This window comes from Arvicola amphibius, chromosome 14, assembly GCF_903992535.2.
Source record: "Arvicola amphibius chromosome 14, mArvAmp1.2, whole genome shotgun sequence".
NCBI classification, from domain to species: Eukaryota; Metazoa; Chordata; class Mammalia; order Rodentia; family Cricetidae; genus Arvicola; species Arvicola amphibius.
This window is the reverse complement of record NC_052060.1, coordinates 47615919-47635899: the sequence shown is the minus strand read 5'-3', so window position 1 is coordinate 47635899 and position 19981 is coordinate 47615919. Positions and strand designations below refer to the sequence as shown.

Below are 19981 nucleotides of genomic sequence, written 5' to 3'. Positions count from 1 at the left end.
AAAGATACAAACTGTTTCTCCCTTCTTTGTTCCCTCCCTACTCCCTTTCCTAAACTCTGTCAGTCTGTTTGATTTACATTACTAAACAACAAGCAAATGTACTAATTAGTCCAGGCTGCCGATTAGTGTGTGAGGAAGTCATTTCAAAGTTCCCGAGGTTGCTCCTGTATCTCACAGCTCGCAGTGACTGTTTTGCAATTAGACTAAAGGCATGTTTCCTAAGAGTTCTCAAATTGGCTGGCAGAAGAGCAGGGCTCCAGGGGCCATGGGACCATGAACTTTTAGGAGGGTCTTCAGACACCCCCTTCCCCAGCACAACGGCCTATGAAAACACAACTGACATGTGCTTCGTGCCTTAGACATATGCAAATTTATAATCCATGGTTACTAGATTATCATTCACTTGTTGTCAACTTACATTATAATCAATTAGAATGAACACAATCTGCCTTCTAGACAATTCTCTCCATATATCCTTGATCTACTATCTAGCCCACTTTATATCGTGTATTTGGACATTATTTTGATATGTTCTTCCTTATAGAACATTCTCAACTTTTCCAATGTTATCTAACAAGTAAAGATTCCACTTTTCTCCTTATGTTTCTTTCTTCACGTTCATGAAGAAGTTTTCAGAAATTTGGTGTCTCATTATACTGGGCATCCTGAAATTAAGCTAAAACTTAAGTGTACTGCTAATTTCTTTAACTGAGATTGTATAGATATAGTCACACATCACAAATCATTGCATTTGATTTTTCTCAGATAATAACATAAATATTAAGTGCCCAGCTCTAGTTAAGAGGGGAAGATGGAGATAATATTATTAAAAAATATCCTTCATAAAAGTAGATGATAAGCACCACTATAAACTACGTTATTTGTTAAAACTGAGCCCTCAAAAATTCCTATTGTAGGTCTTCTTAGGCTACATCAAGTCTATATAGTTTTGTGTTTGTTAGATGACTTTTGAACTTGGACATATTTATATTTTTATTTTGCTTTATTAAATTCAATATACAGTTCTTAATGCTATGTCATTCCTCCAAATATTGTTTATCTCCCACAGTCTCCTATCCATCATACAATGGATATGTTTGCTATTTTTGTGTTCGTTATTATCACTGGCAACATTGTAGCACAAGAATAAGACAAGGATAAGACCTTTCCAAGGTCACCACTTGAAGCCTTTTCTCTCAGCAAACATCAATACCTTCGAGTTATTCAGCTCAACCAAATATAAATCCATTAAAATGTACATCTCAGTGACATCCTTCTGTCTTATTCATGTAGACATTTAAAAAGACATCTCAAATTCTTCCATAATTGCAGTGGCTACCTGAAATTGATTTGTCTCTTGTTGTTACCTCTAATTTATGTATTATTTATCACATCATCTAGAAGTTAGTAAATATCTATGTCCTACCCTCACCTAATGCTAAATAAATAAACAGGTAAATGAACGATGGCAGCTATTATTATTTTAACATTGTCAGAAGATAACTCTTCATATATTTATTATGATAATCGATGTGCTTGGCTGTTTTCAAAGATGCTTGTCTACAGTTGTCTTGGAAGATAAAGATGTCTAAATCTGCAGGAAATGACAGGTAGGACTGCCTCTCATCAAGAACAACTCAGCTTCCCCTTGTTTAGGGGTCCTTTACTAAAACTGTGTAGCTATCACCTGACCCTCCCTTGAAATACTCTGGGAACTTTAGCTCAGAACACTAACACAAAATTGATGATGGTCCAGTACATGCAGTTGTGGTAACTGACCTAAAACTTTGCGCCTTCCACCAGTACTGACACAACAGTGACAGCTAACACGGTAGCTCGTAAGCGAAGCCAAACACGAACGCCTTCACAATTACCGGTCATCACGGTCTACATAGCCTGCAGTTTGACTTTTATTCACCTCAAGAATCTCCGACTCTCACTGCTTCCTCCTTCCCTTGAGGTCGTACCAGGATCTCACTGACTTCTGTCCTTTCCTTCTCTCCTCCCGTGTGGAAGGCTCAAATCAGCTTTTCTTACTTCCAGTGCTTTAATATCCTGCATAGCATGTTTTTGTTATTAAATCTATAGTTTTCTAGGCACCTGGGGGATATACTTATATTTAGAATCACAAGGTTTATGGCAGTCGCTTGAGACCTCAATACTAAGCCCCCTACCACTTTGGTTTTCATTTTCTCGTAACATAGTTTGTCTTTTCTTTGTCTAATTTCCCCCTTTACAGCATAGGTGAAACTTGGCTTTCATTTCGTCATGATTAATATTACACTATCTGCCTTTGGCAGTGACTATATTGCTGCCTAATATCACTTTTCCTATGAGGAGAGAAATAAATCTGCAATGGTTATGCTTTCCTGAGGCCTACACCCACCTTTTAGTTACAACTGTACCTTGAGAGGTGAGCAGTACAATTTACTGGGAGGGACCTTAAGTGGATCCATTTCAAATGGCCCCCATTGAAGAGCTGAGGTTTGAAAAATAATCTCTCAGGGTAGTCTCAGCAGCCTGTGCTTGGAGAAGGTAAGGAGGGGGCCTCCTCTCACTGACCAGGAACATAAGGGAGAAGAGGAGAGCCCCTGCTGGGTTGAGCAACCGTCAGTTGGACACTGAGCACACTCCTGGCATGAACTATTGACGGGCACTGCTCTTGGAGGAGGGAAACCAAATGAGCAGTGGGGAGAGGAGGGGCTATGCGTGTCAAAAGAATTTATTAACTCAGTGAGGTGCAAAAATGTAATGAATAGGAAAGTGATGAAGTTGAATTCATAATGGGATGAACAATAAAGGAGTTAAGACTCTCATATGCTTCTGAGATGAGAGAAGTGGTAGAAACTGAAGGCAGTTGCCACCATATATGAAAGGGGAAACTTAGGTAAAAGTTAACTATATTAAACCAAAGGTCAGAAGTGTCTAAATTTCTATAACCATTACTTATATAAAGGGAGGGTATTGAAAAATACATGGAACCAAATAGTAGAAACTACATGGAGGCCTCATCTATGACTTTGTAGAGAAGGGCTCCAATCTATTATATCCTATGAGTCATCTGAGTTACTCAAGCAAACAGTCTGTACATCTTAACTGCAGATGACAGGGACATGCACACTAAACAAAAACGCGCTCAGAAGCAGCAATTAAGTAGGAAACCCAGCAAAATTCAATGATCAGAATTCATAAAGTGTTTCAAAAGCAAGCAAACAAAAATCTAACAAGGATCAAATCACATTAAGAACTGGACAGGTTTCTGTGCCCCTAGGACAAAGTTCATGAAGAGCAGAAGGCAGTTTTCTGTCACAGAAATTTGCTTTCAGCCTCCGCTCACTGCCTGTCAGTAATGAGACTGTGTACACAAAACAGCATCACAGATAACTTTCGTGTGAACAAAGAATTAGCTGTCTAGGCACACCTGTAAGGCAAGGTGTTGATGTGACACTCTCCATAGGAAGAAAACCAGAGCTACTAACACACTTGCCTGAGGATCCAGGGCTAATGATTAGCACCATGGGATTGCACATGCAAATCATTTTGCTACTTTAACACCAGTGTGTATGGGGTGGCTTCCCACAAGCATAGGGACTTTTTGAAAAAGATCTGCCCCCATCAACCTCTGTGTGGACATAAGATGCCCTCTGTGAATACATGTCTTTCTGTTCCTTCCTTCAGGGTGACAATCCCACCCGAGGCTCAGCTGCCTTCTAGAGCACACACCATCCCACATCATGGGCAACTTGCAATATTTGCACTCCATGCTCCTGACGGGGAATATCTAACTTGCTCCCAATCAAAAGCTCAACTGAGAAAACACACACACACACACACACACACACACACACACACGGAAGCCACTCTGAAAAGCATGTTATTTTTTCCCAGACAGGTAGAATATCCCTAAATTAAGTTAGAATGGCTAAACATTGTGCTGAGCTGAATCCTTATGGAATTATTTACTCTCAGGAAGTATGCTTCATTAAACCACTATTTGACCTTCCTACTGCCCACCTGACTTTATACATCACTGTTATTTCATGGGCTCATTGCTATTCCACACCTTGGACTAGTTCTATAAGGGATTTCACCAATAGAAGAATGCCAAAGATCACCAATAACCTAGAGTTAACAAACCCAGTAGTTTTTTAGAAATGGTTCTCCCTTATTATTTACATTTCAACCACTGTCAATTACCTGCTTTATTTGGGAAACCTCCTTACCTATGATTTTTAAAGTTCTCTTATATTATGGCTTATTTACCCTTACAGACATATTCATGCTTTAGTTAAAAAGCACTCAGTTACCTCTGTGTCAGATACAAACTGTGTGCTCACCTTATCCTTTCATGTTTAGCTTCATTACAAAATATCAAGAACTAGAATGTTTTCCATTGCCCCCTACACCCCATTTCTTTTTATCTTGAAAATCCATCTCCTGCTAAGACTTCATTTCTACATCTGCACCTGTGATCATATCTTCCTTACATCAAGAGCACATCTCCTTCAGACACCAAGCTTCTCCCCTCCAGCCAGTGGCTGTTTCAGCCTCCCTTGCTTACAGTGCCCAGGCCTTGTGCCTTAAACACACCCTATGTATTTCTCTCCAGCACTCTGGCCAGTTAAGAAACACATTTTGCACTGCAGTAACTTTCACTCTTTTCTCCTCTGTCTTCAAGCCCGGCATACTCCATCCTCACCTCTCGTCAGCCCAGCCCAAACCAGAACCTCCATGAAGATGTACTGTTCCTTCTCCCAGCATATCACGTCGCAAGTTGCCACATCACTCTTTAAAAAGAAGTGCTAATCCTGTGTCCTTGAGCTGATCATAAACTTCCTGTCGCTCCCCACACTTTACAAATAGAATCCTGTTCACTTTCCCATTCAGGATCTATGAACCAATTGCTCCTTTTGGCTGGCTGATTGAAGGGACCACCCGGCCGGCATTGGATACAGACAAAAGGGAAAAAGTGACTTTCAGATCTCAAACCATTTTGTCCATAAGAATTGATTAATGATGATGCTTTGGTTTCAATAAGATTTACTTTTTTAAAAAAATTCCTTCTAGAAACAGAATGCAAGGGGCCACACACATTGTATTCAAGGGGGAATGGAGACTTTGTGTTCTCTCCAGAGCTCTAGGAAGTAGGAGAGGAAGATACCCCGGCCCTCGCAACTCCTCACCTTCTCTGGTCAGATGAGGCTCGTCCTATCCCTGGCCCATTTAGGCCACACATCTGCCAGTCTATGCTTTGCAGAGAGCACATTCAGTAATGATAAGGCCCCATTTGTCACATTCAGTCTGCCACATGTAATTAAGTTCACGCCTCCCTCTAGACAACTCACATCAGCAGATGACCAGCTGGGTACCATCCAGCTGGAAACACACCCAGTTCTGGATGCAATGAAAGGAGTCGGAGAAAAAGAAAAGGGGAGAAAAATAATGCTCACAGTTCTGCTGCAAATGCCTTCAAGTGGCACTTGATGTCCCCACCCTGACTTCTCAGAAAAGTTTCCTCTGGATTACATGATGATGGGAAAGGTCTTCACTTAGCAAAGTGGATCCAAAGTGTAAGCTAATGAGAAGGCGGAGGGTGGTCTAAGGTGTACGCAGGAGGGATGTCTTCTTGGAAAGCGAAGAGCTCTGGGGTCAGGAGAACTTGGGTTGTACTTAGCCCTCCTCAATCACTAAGGAGACTTGACTTCCCAGGCATCAGCCTTCTCACCTTTAAAGTGGGGTTCATTACAATGTACAGGTTTTCACTAAGACAGGAACATGTATACGTGCCTGAAGAATGACCGTCAGAGGTACTTAGTTTTGCTACACATTCGTTTCCACCAATGCTGTTACAGGTCTGTGTCATATTAGAAAATTAGTGGTGTGAGGTCTTCCCATTTATCTGACAGATAATCTCCTCGTGTTCTATCTTTGGTTCATGGTTTCTGGTAGATATTTCTTTCTGGGGTGTATGTTTTCATGTATGGAGGCTAACAGTGGGCTTTTGGTGTCTACTTTATTGTTCTGGGACAGAATCTCTTACTGAAACTGAAGCTAGTCAGTCCGTCCAGATTGAATTGCTGGTAAGCCCTTGGGTTTTCCTGTTTCTACTTCACCAGTGCAAGGATTATGGTTGTGTGCCACCATGCCTATATGTGGGTGCTGGGTATCATCCTCTGGCCTTCTTGCTTTTTTGGCAAATGCCTTACACCCTGAGCCATTTCTCCACCCTACCTCCTGCGTGTTTTGTTTTGAGATCTTGAACTTTCTCCTTACACACAACTTTCTTGATGCAAACTAAATTCAACGGAGCATTTCTCCCTTCATTACCTAAAGTCAAATGCAGTGGAATCTTAAAGAACTGGTGTTTGGCATTATCAATATTCTATTCCCTCATCTCCATCCAAATTGTATAATCACTACTCTGAGTGGAAAATCCTGAAAGGATGGAATGGAAAAGCAGCGGGGGAGTGAAGAGGGCACACCATACTGTGGCAGTAGCCCAATATGATGTGGGCTTTAGCTGCAGATAACAGTTGCAGGGTGAATGAAGAAATCCATCTACACTGCATGCCTCTTTTTGTGGCAATAAGTCCAAGTCAGTTCTTCGGTCTGTCAGCGGTGCCACCCAGAATGTCAAAGGCCATGGGGGTCTTTTAATCTGTTTAATGCTCACCTTGGCTTAGGACAAGAGAAAATAAAACGAAATAAATCTGTTTTAGCTTTTGCTAATTGCTTTTCTTGCTCCCAAAGCAGGGAGTCCTAAGGATCCGTGTATGTTTCTCTGCAGTAGGAATGAAAAAAATATTTGATATAAGTAAACACAAAACTTTTAATGATTTTCTGTGGCTCAAATTTTAGGCAGGAATAATGTGCAACAATTTGAGTTGTTTTTTTTTGTCTTTTGTTTTTTGTTTGTTTGTTTGTTTTTCATCTTTCTTGGTTTGGCTGTTGTTTGTGGAGGTAGAAGGGCAGGAAGGATACTACCAGAGGGGGGAATGTTCTGGGTCATACTGCTATAAATAACTGTGTCTCCACCTGGGTGCAGAACAAAGACGCTTTCATTTACCAAAGCGGGGACTAAAAAGAGCTGGCTGAGGATGTGAGTGGGGAGGATGAGCACCTGGTCTGCATCTGTCACTCAGACTCCACTCAGCCCCACACTTAAGGATGCTTCTTCCTGGCACCAACAGTGATCCTTATACAATGAGCATCTCCATTTCAAAACATCTTTTGTTTTAAGATCTCAATATGTCTTTGGAAGCATTAATCACCCAGGCTTCTAGTGCACGTCCTTCACACACACACACACACACACACACACACACACACACACACACACACATGAACACACAAAGAACACCCTTTATGTGGGAATTACTCAAGAGAGACCATCTCTGCTAAACTAAAAACTGAATTTAGGACATCTGACCTGTTCTTATTTTTATTACTTAAAATAGCGACATGTTGATCAATATGACACAGTCAAAATCGAACCTTTGGATTCAGTGTGGTTTAAAATCAACACTAGGCTCATTTTGAAAGGTCTAATTATAAAAGAGGGCTGATGATTCTTAAACTGGAGGAGAGTTAAGAACAGAAAGGGAAGAATGAGCTTAGGGTTGTGCTAGGCTGAGGTGGGAGGGGCATATCAGGGGCTCTGCTAGGCTGAGAATGGGAATGTCAGAAGCTAAGGTAAATCCACTTTTGTGATCTTTATCTCTACTATGGTTAGATTCTTGACCCAGGTCACAAGACTTCAGCATATCTATTTAAATCCATGCATCTCTTTGGACAATCTGTGAATCATGTTTTTGTCCCTATTTTTCTGCTAAAGAACTATGTGTCCACTCACAGAAAAGAACTCTAGCATTCTATCCACAATTATAATATGCAGTGCCTGAAGCTTCAACAAGAATGAGAAGTAAGATTGAATTTTTTTATAGTTGTAGAGTCAAATGTATGTCACCTAAGACAAAATATATTGGATCTATCATTTCTATTGTACAATTCTTCCCCAAGTGAAACATTGATAAAGTCAAATGCAACAGAAAAAAAATATTTACCTCATATTTTCTTTCCTGTGTACAGTTACATACATTTCGTAGACTCTCCCTTGGGGAATGGCCCCAGCGGGAATCAGCAAGCTTACTCCTGAATAGCAAAGGAAAAAATATTTTATAAGACCTGTGAACCAAAGGAAACTTCTAGAACTCCTTTGCAGCAAGCAAAAGAAAATGCGATTTTGCAACCTTGTAGCACTAGTCTTTGCCTTTTCCCTAAACACATGCAAAGGTCCCAACTCCACCCCCCCCCCCCGCCCCTTCCTGCTGGTCTTGCTTTTTACCATAACTCCCTCTGAACTGTTATGGGATTACTTAGGAGAGTGATGTCATTTTAAAAGTTCGTGTTTTATTTAAGGAATAGACAGATGGTTCCACTGTTATTTTTCTTGTAAATTGTGGAGAAACCAAAAACTGCTATTAAAATTTTAAACAGCTGCAACGATGCATTGTTTTTGATTTAAAAAAAAGTTCCCCATGAAATTCAAAGTCAGGGAAATGCTAACCTCAGCCATATCAGAAAACATTTTTCCCCTGAAATATCTGGTGAGCATCAGTGTTATTCCAGAGCAGCGAAAGAGATGGGAATAATTTACTTTATTATTTGCAAGTCTAGAAAATGATCAACGACATCTCACATAGCTGCAGTAAGTCAGAGAACTTCTCATTTGTTGATGATTGGCACCTATGGGAAGGATTATTGGTGTGAGCTGTGTGAGAACTATACCTTGGATGATACTGAGACAATGTGAGTTGGTGTCAGGATCTCCTGGAGATCCTGGCTCCAAAAACTTAGTAAAAAATTTTTTCTGTCCAGTTTGAACAAGTTTTCAGATGATGTCCGCATTGGTGATCTGAGGTCTACCTCTCATAACCCCAGTCCAGTAGTACAGGCCAGCACTACAGAGAGTGACTTGGCTGAAGATACTTGGTTTTGTCTTTTCATTCTCATGAAATGCACCTTGATTAAATACAGTAAAAATGCATAGACTTTCTTTGTGAGGACATTGTCTAGAACTTTTATGATGTCAAGAAAGAAAGTGAGTCTCTTTGAGTAACAAGTAATGACTTGACATGAAGTAGAATGTGCCTAATGAGACAAGGCAGCAAGAAAAATTAACTAAGAAGTTTTAAATACTAAGGGTTAGGGGTACAGTTATTCAAATGTCTTGACAAAACCTTATCTGTGAAGGTGTTGAACTAGGGTGTTCTTGAGATGGAGAGGGCAGCTCTGGTGCTAGGGAAGTGGAACGTGGTGTTAATGTAAGCATGGCTTCTGGAGAGCATGAGACTAGAACAGGAAGGCTGAGTGAGAGACAGCTTAAACTCAGAATTTATTTTCCAATTAAATGATACAATGCATCTCAATTTTTGTTATGAGGATGAAAAATTATAAATACAAAGGTAAAAGAATAGGTAGGAAACAACTGTACTCTACTTAAAGAAATAATCCAAAGCTTATTTATATCATGCTAGCTTCTCCCTTTCCATTTAAAGAAGACTTTATCATAATTCACATATTGGAAAGTGATGGGTGAAGAAACAGGAAGAAAAAACAATTCAATGAGCATCATGGAAGAAAGCACTATCTTTTGGATAAATGTAATTTTTAAATAAGACTAGGATACGTTTGACTGGGTATTTAATGGACTATTATAAACATGATTTTTAGAGAGCATACAAATAGCACAGGGATTAAATGAGAATCATTAAAAATTCTTATATAACACAATATCAGTTATGTACAAATACAGGAAAAGGGAAAATGATGTTCTGTCAAATAATTGTAACTTTATTACAAGACCTTATAACGGGATAAGGTAAAAAGTTATCAAGACACTGATGTAGGGAATGAAAAGGAAAAACCAAAGACAGCTTCTCATTCAGGCTATAGAGTCCTGTGGTTTTGCACTTGCTCATTTATATGTATAAATGTAATGATATTATATGTATTATATATCCCATGTATTTATTTATTAGCAATAAGTATATATAACACATGTATAAATAGAATAAAAGATATATTACATGTATCGTATCTACAACACACTATATACATATATAATATGCATGTAATATATTACACAATTTTATATGACATTAATACAATAGGTCAGTGAAGTCATTTGTGTTATTTTATTGAACATATTCATAAACTTGCCCAAAAAAGTGAAGCTGTGCTTTTAAAGTAGTCATTTGCTGTCTAACATCCTATAGCGCCAGTCCATCAGTATTGCCAGTTTCAACATTGGCAGCCACTGACTTAAGGGCTCTGTGGAAGATGATTGTGTTTTGTAATCTGTAGACATTGCTAAACTATTTAATATATTTAAAATAAATAAAACTACAAAAGTACACTGGTTGAAGCTGAGATTGTCAACAATGAATCATAGGCTGGAATAAATACCTTACTGATATTTTCTGATTGAATGATGGACTGAATAATTAATACAAAGATTTTGTGTTATTATGCAATATTTCCAATCATTTAGAAAGTAATTTACTCAAATATAGTTTCCTTGAGAAAACTGGCCCAAATCAACTCTTGGCATTTTCTAATAGTATGTTTTGAACTACAGGGACCCCAGTGAGGATTCCTGGGTTGATTACACCTTCAAGGAGGTAGGTGCCAGTTCTGAACTACACCTCAGCAGAAAGTTTTTCAAGAGGAACTGAATTTAGAATTTCTTGGATGAAGATACATGGTTTTGTAGATTTTGTATGAAGTAATGCTTAAGATCTACTGAACAGAAATTTGACTTAGACTACATCCAACATTTCAGGTTCAGTAAAAACACACAGAGGTAAGATTTCAAGCTGCATCTTTGTCATTTAAAACGTTAAGAATTACCTGAGTTAGGAATGATGAGGTGACCCCCAAGTGAGTTGAAGGTGCCAAACGCTGTGCAGGATGGGTCAGTCTGTCTCGCGAGACTCTGATTCTTCAGGTTAAGAGCCTCATTCTCTAGCAAGGATTGGGTCATCTGGGGCGACAGCTTGGATGTGAACTCAGAGAGGTCATCCTGAGGAGTGACGGCACCCGAGGTGTTATACACTTTGATTTTCAAGTTGGGCAGTGGGTCCAGAATTGGAGAATTGGTCATGGGTATTTTGTCTGAGACATCGTGCAGAGCATAGACAGGCCCCCTGTACATGGCTGCAGCTGAGGTGAGGTCCGGGGGGACTGCCAGGAGATCTGAGTCAGAAAGAGAAAAGAAGTCCGTTTGCGTTTTCTGTTCAGACCAAGCAAGATTAGTGAGAAACCACTTCACACCTTTCAGCCAAAGCCAAGCTTCTCTGCTTACAGTGCAGAAAGAGAAATCAAAGGTGCTGGGAAACAGGGCAAGTACAGCATCAGTATCCATCTTGTTATGGTCCATTGATTTGCTTCTCTGATATGCTCCCTTCAGGCTTAATCAGGACACTTAGGGCATTTGGCATTTTCAACAGATTAGAAAGAACAATAAGCACCACCGAGTCACTATCTGGTAATGTTTTTGCCTACCTATGCTAACGTTGGATTCACATGTACATCACTGCATTAAAAGCATTATAAGAAAGGGAAAAAGAGACCAGAAAAAAAATCAATGAATCAATGTAATAGTTATTTAAAATAGAAGTTAAGAAGCAGGATAGAGATACCCTGTCAGACAAGCAAACCAGAAATGATCTGTGCATCCCACCAACTCTGATTTACTGTATCAATGATTTCATTCCTATGAATGAGCAAAGCCAACCAAAATCTCTGCCTTTACTCAATTTACGTTCTAGCTCGACTGGATGACAGAGATGCAACTGAATTTGAAGCTACGCGGTCACTCTGCTCCCCACGGGCATAACTCAGAGGGTAGAAAGCTCACTGACCTTGTCTGGCAGCCTTGATGTTCACAGGCTGAAAGCCGCCATTGAGTGCTGAGGAATCAATGATATCAGACTCAAAGTCACGGTGGTTCTTCCGGTAGACAAACAGGGCCACTACAACAGTGATCGCCAGACAAACGGTGACAGCTATCACGATCCCAACGTACAACGCCACATCATCTGAGTCAGGAGCAGCTGGAAAGAGAGAATGAAACATCCGACCAACTGCTTCTAGAGACTTCCCATGGAACACATATGTATGTATTGCAGTAATTTTTTCAGACATTTATTGCCATTTTTATGGGTTAATTTCAAGTCTATTTCAAAAGCTATATAAAATGGCTATGGTTTTTCAGTGGAAAATTATCACTGATTTCTTTTTCCTTCTCACTCTGCATCAATCCACTCACTAATTTATCTTGTAATTGGGCAGCATAACAGACTACTTATTGGCAGGCATTTAAAGAAACTGGAGCCCAAGCTATCCCAAACCACAGGAAATAAAGTTTATTACTCCTTTCAGGTGAAAAAGTTTAGGAAGATTTTTGAATTCACTTACAGTTTTTTTTTTTTAAACCAACAAAACAAAACAACCAATAAACACTGTCAGAAACATCTGGTATGATTTTAATCTCTATGTGGATTGAACCAAGATGTTTTTCTAACTTCCACACCAGTCATAAAATTACTTCCTATACATTCTTCTCTCTTCTGCTTAAATCAGCGCAAGAATGGATGGGAACCTTCGAACTGGGCAATACAGCCAAGAAAGTGTAAGGTTAGAAACATGTGTTTTCAGAAGCTCAGATGTGGGGCAGAAGCTAATGTGAGTTCTACCTTATGATGAAGACACAGTATTATCTCTCAGGATCCTGAGCTTCTCGGGGGCTCCTGTTAGAGCTTTCCACCTAAGCTGATTGTTATTGGAATAAACTCTAGCTCCATGAGGTGTTGAAGAGTAAAAGGTCTTGGTCCATGATCTAGCAGGTCAGGCTCCCGCCAGAGGCAGGTAAGCATGTGACCAACACAAGGTGCCATCCACAGGTGGCTGTCCAGGTAATGCAAAAGAGCACATTCTTATGAATGCTGTCTGTTGTTTTGGTAGCATGAAACATGCTTGGCTAGAACTGGAGGAGGTGTCAGAAACTGATTATGAAAACAAAACATAAAAATAAATGAAAGTTTTACTTAATCATTTTGACATTGTTAAGTCTTTGTTTTAGACCCAGGAGAAATATTCAGCAAACCAAACAAACCTGTGGTCTCCTCATTGTAAAAGAGGTCATTTGTTGATGCTGTTGGTAGTCAGGAACAACAGAAAACTTCCTGGACAATTTATATATATATATATATATATATATATATATATATATATATATATATATATATGTACATTTGGATGTGGGGTAGAGAGGACTTTCAAATCTCTGTTTTTGTTCTAAAATTTGGGAAACCATTCCTCTCTCCTAAGACACAGAGCTACATGGTTTATGTGTGGAAATAACTCATCATTTTAATCTGCAAGGGGCTCCCAGCAATTACCCAATGCTTGTCCCCCAGTGTCTTTAATCACACCGGCAGTTTATATGAATCTACTGTTGGAAAGGGTCCTCTTTCAAAGCTATCACCCTTCCCAGTATTTCAACTTTCCCCTTAATCAAGCCATTATCAACAGCACTCCTCCAGCATCTCGATACTCTTCATTCTGTGAACACTGCTTTTAAAATGCTGACTCTACTTTGCCGTGGGGTTTTATTGACGACCCTGCAGAAGAAATTTTAACTCAGACCAGAATAGTATATCTAATCCTTAATGCTTGACTTTACTTATTCATGATTTATAGCACAACAGATCTGCATTTCCTCAACCTTTCCTTTTTAGTATTTGAACTCTGCCCTTTATGTATGCCAGCCAATTTCACGATATGTTTTCTCAGTGATGGGGACTTGTGCTGTCAATGGTAGACTGATAGCTTTTAAAGCTGGCAGCGACTTGAAATGACCCTTTCTTCTCTTCAGCATTGAAAATCTAATTTGCTTTTCATGTTAGAATACATTAGGCTCCTATTTCCTGTGTGCACATCTGTGAGCCAACGAAAGGCAAACTTGAACAGGGGCAATAATGTTAGAGGACTATTTCCCAGCATAAAACCCAAACATCAAACTTACAAGAAAATCCATATTCATTCTGGGTTCTGTGTTCAGTTGAAATGGGGTAAATGAATCCTTGAAAAGAAAAAAAAAACATACAAACGATGAAACAGAAATGGGAACAAAATCAAATTAATGAAGGAAAAAAAATAGGAAGCATGAAAAAAATAAGTTTAATTAAAGAAAAACGGAAAAGAAACCTGTGGTCCTTTAAAATTCTGGCTGAGTATGGAATTATGATTTTGTGCCCCCTGTTTGCTCTGGAGCCCCACTAAGAATCAATAAGTAGGCAGATTGAATTTCAGAGTAAAAACTGGTCTTGACTCACTAAGTTTGGAGTGCTTAAAGTCTTTCTTTTATTGAGCATAAACTCTAATGGATCTAATTTATTTCAGACATCGAGGGTCATTAGCATAAGGAAAATCTTTTTTTCCTTATCCCTGCCATATGCCTTAATTCCCAGGACATGCCCAGAAGAGTCTGAACAGTTTTCTTTTTCTTTTTCATTTAATCATAGCAGCTTGCGTTTGGTCTCACAGAACTAAAGCAGGTCTGTCACTGGTCAGAGGCTAAGTACCCATTTACCCAGCCGAGCAGTGCTCAGCAGTACTCACCTCGCCAATATCTTAGATTCACTTTTTGGATTTTTGGCCATTGCTTGTCCCTATCATTTAATAGGAATCCAATCGAGACTGCCTGGGTACTGTCTAGAGTGTCAATACAATGACAACTGGGTGTTTTTATTTGAAATCATTTGAAAATCAATTGGACTAAGAGATAATAAACTTATTTATTTTAGGTCTTTAGAGGGAAGTGTTACATTGGCCAGATAATAACTAGTAACCTCGCCCCACTAAAAATGCAGAAGTAGCATGGTAAGGACCCTTTTTGCTTTTGAATGCATTCTGCATAGGGAACCAATGAGAACAGTAATGTAACACTAAAAATGTCAATGCAAAGTGGAGGAAAATAGGTACAAAATGGGTAAAAATGAGGACATAAAGTTTTTCAACGAGAAAGCTGTGGAAAGATCTGTAAGTCCAACTTATAACTGGCACCCAGTGTTTCCTAAGATTTAATATTCTGCAGCATATGAATTAATCAAATAACGTAGCGCCATTTGGATTAATCAAATGATGAACATGAGCATGTGAATTAAACATTCCTAGTAATACTCAAGGGCAAAAAAGCTAGAGAGGAACCAGAAGAATCACAATTAATTAGCTCAAAGTGAAGGTCTGGAAGGCTTTAATGGTAAGGGCAACTCTAAATCAGGCTGCAGGTAGCTCTCCTACAGCCAGCAGAGCGCTCACTTCTCATCAGCTATTTACCTATTTGGGATTTAATTCCGGGGAAACACACAATGCTACTTTAATGAAAGTGAGGCTTGCCGGAGCACAGATAGGTTTGCTCTGAATTAATATTTAATGCTTTCTTTTAGAGCAATGATTGCAACCTCCTACTTGGTTTTATAAATATTATATTCCTTATTCCAGTTGTCGGAGTCCATGTATTAGTTTGGTTTTCATTTTTAAACATCTCTGCCTGGTAATAGCTGAATTCCATGTGTAGTCTGTGAACTCAATAAAAGGACAACTGGGACAAATGGAGACTTGAGAAACCCAAGGACTTAGGGCAAACCCGGTTTATTGCTATGGATGCAGAGCCAAGGATGAAGCCCTTCTTTTTGGAAGTAAGGATGCTGCACAGAGGTATGCTGACAAACCTTTTTTTTTTTTTTTAAATGCTATAAGACAAGAACGTGAGTGTAAACAGAAACTTGGAAATGTACTGATGGTGACCTGAAAAATATTGGTAAACACTTATAGGGTCCTGCTTGGGTATGCAGGAACCCCAAAACTCATGAAAAGAAAGCTTCAACCCAGAGACAAATGACATGCTCTGAAGTATATCCTCCAAAAGCAGGTCCTGGTTTTTCCTGATGGCTTATATTCCCACTTCCCTTAGATTCTTGTTCTTGACAGGCAAAACAAAGACTGATCAAAATTTATAGTTCTTACTTTATTTTCTAATGTCCCATATTGATTTAGATCTAGACCAGTCAATAACTAAATTGGCATCATACACAGTGATTCTGAGACTTATATTTAATTCTAGGCAAAGGATTAAGAATTCACTCATTCATTCATTCATTCATTCACTCAACCATTCATTCAGCGGTACTCTTGAATTCTACTATATTCTGAGTTCTAATACAGTGGTGGGAGAGACTTTCTTACTGCCCAGAGCTTTCCTTCTGGCATATAAGAAGCAAATGACACCATCAACAAGATTATTTTAAATATTGAAAGTGTGAATTAAAAATTAGGCATACAGGCTGATGATGCAGCTCAGTCATCAAAGGCTTGGCTATGACACGCATGCCCCTGAGTTTGAGCCCCAGCACTGAACATGTACACGGCATCAGGAGTGGCGATGTACACTAGTAACCTCTGTTCTCAGGAGCTAGACGCAGGAAGATCAGAAGTTCAAAGTTATCATCAGCTCCATAGAAAATTCAAGATCAGCCTGGGGTACACAAGCCCCGTCTGAAAACATTATTATCTTCAGTGTTCTCATCTTCCTCATCACCATTTCATAATATAGAAAGAGTATGTGGTTAGATAAGAGATATACACAGCAGCAGATCATGTAGGATGGCTGGTCCACAAAGAAGTTTTAATGTTATTACAAACGAAATGCAAACTATGTGTTTGAAACATGAAACAAGTCACTTAGTGTTCTCTATAGAGAACTAACTGCAGAAGGAGCAGAGCCACAATATTTCAGTTAACACCCAGCTGGGTGAAGTACTTGTGTTTGAATTTGCTTTCGGTAAAAGAAAATAGTAAAAAACTAAATGCCCCACTCACTATTAGTTATTTCTCACAGCTAATTAGGACCAGTCTCGGCAAACTGACAGTTTCCTACATGAAAAACCAAAATCAGCTCAATATTCGGTATGCTCATTGCTCCAATGTACTGTGTTTTGGAGGCAGTGACAAAAGAGTTAGTGAAGGCAGCTCTGAAACCACTTCCATCCCTTCTAAACACTTTGCTGCTACCTAAGGAAAGTGCCACTTAGGAGGCTGGAATGACTGCTGGACCCTGTAAATGGGAGAGCAGAGGAGCCTTTTCCAGAATTTGTTCTTAGGCTTTTCCATCTGCCTCATCTCTCCTGAAACAACAGGGTACATTTTCTTCAGTCAAGGAAGTGGCCCTGCTGAGTGTCGTCCTAGCAATAATGAAAAATAACAAGTCCAGCACAACACAGCACCAAGTGATTGTTTTCCCGTTCACATCGTAGGGATTTCACTTAACTTCTCTGATATTTAAAGTGAAGCCAAATGAAAGAACACCAGGGATGCTGGACTACGTAGTGAACCTGAGTCCCTGGTTTTGAATTCGTCAGCCTGGCTGACTTCTGTTTGTCCAGCCCTCCCATTCCTTAACTGGTGAGATGCTGGACAAATGATATCTTTCCCCATCAGTTTTCTAATCCGTTTGTGATACTATAGATTCTTCTTTTCATAGCTGTAGAAGAAAGAAATTTGGTTTACAAAATGCTAAGAATCAATCAATAACCGACAAACAGTTAGGACAATATCATTATGAAGCAGTGTTAAGCTACACTGACATGCTGGGTTCTAAGGGACCATTGTTTTGTACCATGAGTGTGGCCTAGTTAATGAGTGACCTCAGAGAACTTGCCTGCATTTCAGCTCCCTGTTTAACTGCAGAGCCAAGGAGCCCAATTTCTCTGAGAAGCCATGGATAATGTCCTCTTTTAAGTACTATATATTTTTTACTGTCCCCGTTGAAAGGGGTGTGTGCTTGGCCTTTGTGACTTCTGGCAACCATACGGTGACATGCTTTAGGAGCAAGTTTCCAGAAGAAGCGCAAAAATTGATGCTGGCCTGATTTCACAGATGGGAGTGCTCCATTTCTCAGCGAGGAGTTTGAAAGGGTGCAGAGGCACTGGCTTTTATTCTTTGGATTCTCACAATGTTTAGGGGCTTCTTTTGGCCTTTAGCAACTGAGGTCCAAAGACACTACATGCCCTGAAATTAGATGAACATTCATGGGAATAAAATGCACTCCATAAACTCAACACATAAGTCACAGCACTCAGATTGGTATTTTGTCTGTCATAGGCAGGATTCCAGGGCAGGATGCAGTAGCATTAGCATCTGGGCCAGATGGAGCCAATTCCAGCAAAGGCTATAAGGGAGCTACCTATACCCTTCATTCTCTTAAAAATATAGAACTTTGACTACTTAAAGAAATTTTACTTTTCAAAGATGAAGTTTTCCTAACCTGGAGCACTAGAAAATGGAGGGTTTATTGTGAAGAAAAAAATATTAATACTATATGCATATGTGTGTGTGTGTATATTTGTGTGTGTGTGTGTGTGTGTGTATGTGTAAGAGTTGGTGCTGAGGCACCACAGAACATGTGTAGAGGTCACAGTATAGCTTTCAGGAGACAGCTCTTTTCTTCTGCCATATGATCCTGGTGTTGGAGTCAGATCGTCAGCGGCTGGGCCATCTTGTTGGCCCTCATCATAGAGAAAATCTTTCTAGGAACTTCAAACAACTTAAAAACAAGAGCAGCTCTCTTGAGCAGTTAGTGCAATGTCCCTTTGACTTCAAAAGCATCTTATGAGTGCTCATAACATCACTTCAAGAGATCACATTGTCTAAGCTCTTCCAGTCAATGAGACTATGTGCCAAAGGTTAGAAAGGATAATTCCAATAGTATCCAAGTATGATTTGAACCATTCTTGTTCATCATTTTGATATTCAAGTTTTGCCTTGTCTAACCCCAGGGTGTCCCATTCACATTTGTGTTGACTCTAGACTTGGACTGCTACTATCACTCTACCCATTTTCTGGTTGCTGGCAGAAAAGTGACATGAGAAAGAAGTGATTCCTATTGTACTCAAGGTCATCTACTCGTCTAGGGATGGAGCTACCTGTATTTTCAAACTGATGTCCAACTGCTTTAAAAATCAAAGTCTATGTCCAACTATCTTAAAATGGAAAGAGACATTTCCTTAGTTTCATATCTCAATAACAACACATCTTTTTGATCATGGCCAGTGCCTGGTATCTGTATGGTTACATGCCTGAAGGTAGCCTGTTTGGTGGGGGTTTCATTTGGGCGTTATCAGGAGCAGTGCCAGAATCTCCACTTTCCCTAAATGTAACAGCTATATTTTTATTTTTCTTGTTTTTTTAAAAAAGGTTTGCTTTCAGTGAAGTATGAATATAAGCTGATAGAAAAAATATCTTAGCTTTATAATTAAAATAATTTAATGTTAACTACTTTTATTTTGTAATTAATATTTTCATACCAAAATTATTATAATGGAACATTTTGATTGCCAACTTGACAGGATTCAGAGTCACCATGGAAACAAACCTATGGTTATATCTGGGAGGGATAGTTTAGGTAAAGGAAATTTAGCTAGGGAGACTCACTTTTAATGTGGGTGGTAGCGTTCTATTCACACACCGAAGTTATTGATTCAGATGCACAGACCAGTCTCCATTTCCCCAGTCCTGGGACTACAGGCATGTGCTACTGTGTGGGCGTTGAGGAGCAGCACCCAGGTTGTCAGGCCTATGCAGCATACTCCCAGCACCCCCAAAAAGAACACATGAAATGATAAAGTAGTAAGAGCAGGCAAAAAAGAGCTTATATAGTAAAGAGAGTAAAAATGAGAAAGATTCGGTTTATATAGTGGCTCTACATTTATCTGTGGGTCTCAGGTGGGTCAGTAGTTTCTAGTCAATGTTTCAATTTTTACTTTGCATAATAGAACAATTATTAGTGATAGTCAAAAGACCCATCTATGAGGTTATTTTTTCTATCTTTTGAGTATTAATTAAATTGAACTCAAGTAGT

General features: G+C 39.4%; 1 protein-coding gene across 1 annotated transcript in view; it reads right to left on the bottom strand.

The window, feature by feature from the left end:
• The window catches only part of Unc5c (unc-5 netrin receptor C), a 331978-nt gene that overhangs the window by 28561 nt on the left and 283436 nt on the right, over window positions 1–19981 (bottom strand). Inside the window, exons 8-11 of the mRNA XM_038311663.1 lie at window positions 14090–14146; window positions 11925–12116; window positions 10912–11256; window positions 8064–8151 (exon numbers count right to left, since the gene is read on the bottom strand). Coding sequence (XP_038167591.1) covers window positions 8064–8151; window positions 10912–11256; window positions 11925–12116; window positions 14090–14146 — 682 coding nt within the window. The remainder of the gene's footprint in view (window positions 1–8063; window positions 8152–10911; window positions 11257–11924; window positions 12117–14089; window positions 14147–19981) is intronic.